At 38.9% G+C, this 5,000-nt stretch overlaps 1 protein-coding gene across 2 annotated transcripts in view; it reads left to right on the top strand.

Annotated features, from left to right (window-relative positions):
* The first annotated feature begins 1,550 nt into the window (after window positions 1-1,550).
* The window catches only part of LOC137983283 (uncharacterized), a 9,919-nt gene continuing 6,469 nt past the window's right edge, over window positions 1,551-5,000 (top strand). For both annotated transcript variants that reach the window (XM_068830486.1, XM_068830485.1), the window contains exons 1-2: window positions 1,551-1,611; window positions 4,955-4,966. In XM_068830486.1, coding sequence (XP_068686587.1) covers window positions 1,566-1,611; window positions 4,955-4,966 — 58 coding nt within the window. In that variant the 5' untranslated portion in view covers window positions 1,551-1,565. The remainder of the gene's footprint in view (window positions 1,612-4,954; window positions 4,967-5,000) is intronic.

Raw genomic sequence — 5,000 nt, 5'->3', positions numbered from 1 at the left:
AGGAATCCATGGACTGGAGCTTCGTTAACCTTCTCTCACATCTTCCCATTTTTAGAACTGCTATATCTTTTCAAGTAATACGCAATGTAACACGTCCATCAACTTGTGCTGTAGCGCTTTATGGCGTCGCTTATTATTATGTGATCGTCGAAAGCGAGACAAATTGCAAACTAAGGCTGTCCACACAGCGTTCCATTTTTTTTTCTTTTTAAAAAGTTGTTCGATTTTTTGTTGCTCAAAAAACCTGTCAAAGTTGCTTGAAAATTGCTCCAAAAATTCCACGTGTTATATATATATATATATATATATATATTTACCGCAAAAAGAGGCCAAACAAAGAACTATTTATCACTGTTCCTGACTTCAGAGCTTTAAACTTAAATAAAACAGTTAACTCAACAATCACGCACTTAACTGTGTGCTCGGTGATTCTTATCAGGAGCATGTTTACGAGTGTTTAGACTCTTAGCGCAAGAGAGGATGAGGTAGGGGAAGGGATCCTCGCGCCCCATTAGAGGTTTGTAAAATCTATATTTAATTTCGCAAAGCTATTTAAAATTCTCCTTCCCAATGCCGTACATATTTAAAATTTCATTACGTCATTACAACTGGCCAATCAGGTACCTCTCTTAAAAGAGCCGCACAGCATTGGAAGAGGCCCATTTAGGGATCCGTTCTCTTACCTCATCCTCCTTTTCTTGGCTTTATGTTCCTCATACCATGCCATCTACATCTTCTTTAGAAGCGCTATTGTCCACCATTTTTTTCATGGACCGCTGACCAGATGAATAGCTCGTCATGATCATGACTCACCCAATGTTCAACAAGACAACTACAAGTGAACAACATGGTAAACTTGTACAGCATGCGATGAAAAAGCAAAACAAGCAACATCTATAGCTTAATATTTCCTTTGTTTTGAGGCTTTACCGAAAAAAAAGTTTCCCGAAATCGTGAAAGTTGCTCCAAAGTTTGCGAGCATCTTATGGAAAACCTCAAGTTTCATGAAACGTGGTGTACTTTAATACCCATCAAGCAGCTCCTTTCGCAACGTGAGTGCTGTTGTTGCAACAAAATTGCGGACAAGCTGCAACAAGAATTGTCAAGTGCAACAGCGCCTTTATAAGCCCACAGATCGGAATCTTAAACTACTTTTCATTTTGTTGGAAACATGAGTCGAACTCGCAACCTCCCCCATTACACGGCCCGACGCTCAACCAACTGAGCCATCGGTGCACGGTAGACGCGAAATGGATGACATAATTCGTCAAGACGGATTTATATTTAAGTATAGAAATAAGTTTTTCTGATTAAAGCAGAATCCCTTCTGGGTGTTCAACTTTCATTATGTTCCGGCAAGGTTTGCTAACTTGACCTCAGTTCAACATTTACCGCCATAAAAGCTTAACTCTAAACCCAGCATTAATCGAACTAATGGAAATCATAAGAATCTCCTTGGAAATGTGTCAGTTGCGCAACCATGTTAAGATAATTTTGTTAATATGCCAGAAGAAAGAAATACATCAAATTGGCGTGGTGGATTTAGAGAAGTCACTTTACTGCTGATGTACTGTGTCTACCTGTTGGACCATATGCTAAAAGAGGATCAAGATAAGTAGGAGGAGTTCTGATCACATTACTCAACTTTTCTCATGCAGTCCTTTTCCTTCTTTGATTCTTTTTCCGTGAGAGACCAGATGTTCTAGTCTCTTTCTTTAATGGGAATAACGCACGCAGAAAGTTCTTTTTGGGAGAAGAATTCGCAACAATGTATTTTCCATCGATACCAATGTTCAATTAACGTTTGCGCTCTTCGACGGGAAAATCAAGGGAATCGTTGACTTAGGATGAAAGACAGTAACGGAAGCTTGATGGTAGAAGATCCCGTTGCGTTTCGTCGTCCAGGAAGAAGTCCTTTGTTGGAGGCGTCAGAACTATAGGAATCGTTTCTAAACAATCGGAAGAGTGTTGATAAAAGCAGTCAAGTGGCTAATTTTAAAAGTTGGACAACCGTGACTCTCAAGTTAAAACAAAACATATTTCTATCGCTCAACAATCGTCATCAGGTGGGAATTCTGATTTGAAATTATAATAGTAATGGGGTATGATTTGTATATGTAATCGCATGGTCCCGAGGCCAATTAAGGATTAATTCCCAATTCGCGAAGTAACATGGGCAATTTGGAAAACTTTGAGAATGCAACTGAAATGAATACTTACATGAAGGGGGCACATTCTGATTAAATATTTACCACATAATAGGCAAAATTATAGAGGGAAGCCTGTTCAATGTCGTGACAAATGATAATTAATTTGACACGCATTCAATTGGTTAAATTTCAATTTAATAATTACAATTGCTGTCAGTCAGAATCTGGAAGAAGGTTTTCTTGTAACTTCGCTTGCTCTGGATAAGCACTTTCTCCGCAGTTATTTCAAGATCCTGAGTGTTGATCCGGCCGGGGTTCGGAACTCCCGCATGACAGCCCGATGCTTAACCAACTAAGCCACCGGTGCAATGTGGACGCGAAATAGATGACACATAATTCATCGAGACGGAATAACATTTAGGGAAAAAAAAAAGGTTTTTACAATTTAAAAAAAATCCCTTCGGGCTGTTCAGCTTAATTGAATTAAAGGAAATCATAAGAATCTCCTTGGAAATTCGTCAATTCCTCAACCATTTTCCAATGATTTCGTCAATATGACAGAAAAAAAGAAATACATAAAATTGGCGTGGCAGATACATAGAATCCGCATATCTACCTGTTGCATTGGACCGCAAGCTAAAAGACGATCAAGGCGAGTAGTAGAGGTTTTAATCGCATTACTCATTTTTTTTCCATGGATTCCTTTTCCTTCCTTAAATTCTTTTTCTATGAGAGTCAAGATGATCTAGTTATGGTGTTTTTTCCTTTCCTTAATTCGATAAACGCATGCAACAATGATTCGAGTTCCCCGAAGACGTCACTCCCGTCAGGCTAGGATCGTCCTCCATTTTGCAATGATGCACTGAGGGCGCTCGACAATCATCTGCTTCTGCTTCTCGACTTATCAGCCGCCTTCGATACTGACGACCACTCGTTATTGCTTAGCAGATTGCATCCCAATTTGAAATTCGTGGAAAAGCGCTTTAGAGGTTTGAGTCTTACCTCTTCTCTCGCTCCCAATACGATACCATTGATCTTGAGAAATCTCAGTCACACAACCTAACCTGCGGCGTACCGTAAGTCTCCGTGCTGGGCCCAGTTCTCCACTTACCTTACACCTCGCCCGTCGCGGACATAATACGATTTTCCATCTGTACAACGACGATACCCAGCTGTATATATATCTCCTCCTCGTGCAATGATGACTTTGGTCTGGCTCGGACTATGGCCAACATCCTAGAATGCTTGAAAGATATTGATTTGTGGATGACAACAAATAAACTTAATATAAATTAAGGTTAAGGTTAAGTTCTACAATATTTTCGAAACAGACAGGAAAAAAGCTGGTATTTTTAGGTAGAGTTAAAAATTTCTTACACAGATCTGCAATTAGTAGCAGAGCTCGCGCGGAGCATCATAGTTAAAAAAAAACATGGTAACCCATCGATGCGGGAAAAAGCCGAAAGCGTCTTCCTTTTGCGTGATCTCAATCGTGATTTATTATCCCCAGATAACCCATTTTACCTCACCTAAACATAAGCGAGGCTTTATTTTTCGCGAGCTTTCTGTGGCTCGACGCGGCTACACAGCCATACTACATCGACAATAGTTCTTACGCAGTCAACGCTTTTCGTGTTCGGGAGGAAAAGGGTTAGGAAAATGTTTTCTTTCTGCATTTTTTGCTGGTTTTAATCTAGTTTGACATATCAAGATAGCTGTTGGCCACACTGGCGGCTACGCAGTTATTCAATTCGAGCATCGGAGGGATATAAAGTTAAAGCTGAGCGTTTATTTTTGCTTACAGCTGCTTTTTTTCTCTGTATTGCAATTTTTGGCATATCTTTAGAAGCTCTGATAAGGTTACATAAGGCATGGAGGACGTATGACTAGAACAGAAACGAAATGAGAGCGAAAGAGCACGACAACGAAAAAACAGAATACCAGTAATAGCTCACACTTAGTGGAAGAAGTTACCCGACAAATTCTTTCGTTGTACACTAAATCGTTTGTTATTTTCAAAAACTGGTTTAATCGGTTTTTCCTTTGTTCAGGAATGAAACTCGAATTTTTATTGTCAACTGGAATTAAATAACAATTTTCTGTACTCTTTTGGACATAAAGAAAAAGTTGATTTGTTTGTTTGTTTTGCTTTTAAATGCGAGCCAACAAGTTCTTTTTAAATCTGTTCCCAACTGGTTTTCGATGTGCCTCGACAGTGACAAGAAAATTTTGCCCTTATGAAACTTGCCATAACATTGCCTCAGATGCTTCACATAACGTAAAGAAAAATTGCGCAAACGGGAAAAAAAATTTGCTTATTTACTTTAATATTCCAGTCTGTGCTAAACGATTGAGGATGACATTTCTTGGGGTCTTTACTTTGTCGCTGTTACTTGGTAATGTTATACTATTGAGGACTCATTGTATTTTGTATTCTTAAAGATTAACAAGTCTTGGATTTTAAGCCATTGTGTCTAAGTATGAATGGAGAGTGAAAGTGGTGGAAGGGCCACACTGTACCAGTGCTTTATCAGGAGAGGAAAAGGGACCGAAACTAGCTGTTATGGTATCCTCCTGATGATGTTGCTTGTCGGAATCAGGAATAGAGCTTTCAACCATGTTGCATCTCCCCATTTAGTGTTTGAAATTATCTCTAAGTTGTACGCTTTCGCAATTATTACCGGTCCTGCTGCTTTCATTTAATCTACTCATTTTAATTCAATAGTTTTAATTTGAATGCACAATACTTCTTTTGATATTTCACATTTTATAATCCTCATTTGTTCGTCTTTTCTTTATTTTAGGTGCCAAGGAAGGTAGGATTTTCAGCTTTTTTTTACCACAGTGAAC

The sequence above is a fragment of the Montipora foliosa genome, chromosome 13 (assembly GCF_036669935.1).
Source record: "Montipora foliosa isolate CH-2021 chromosome 13, ASM3666993v2, whole genome shotgun sequence".
Taxonomy (NCBI): Eukaryota; Metazoa; Cnidaria; class Anthozoa; order Scleractinia; family Acroporidae; genus Montipora; species Montipora foliosa.
The sequence above is the reverse complement of the archived record's forward strand: the minus strand, read 5'-3'. Positions and strand labels throughout refer to the sequence as shown.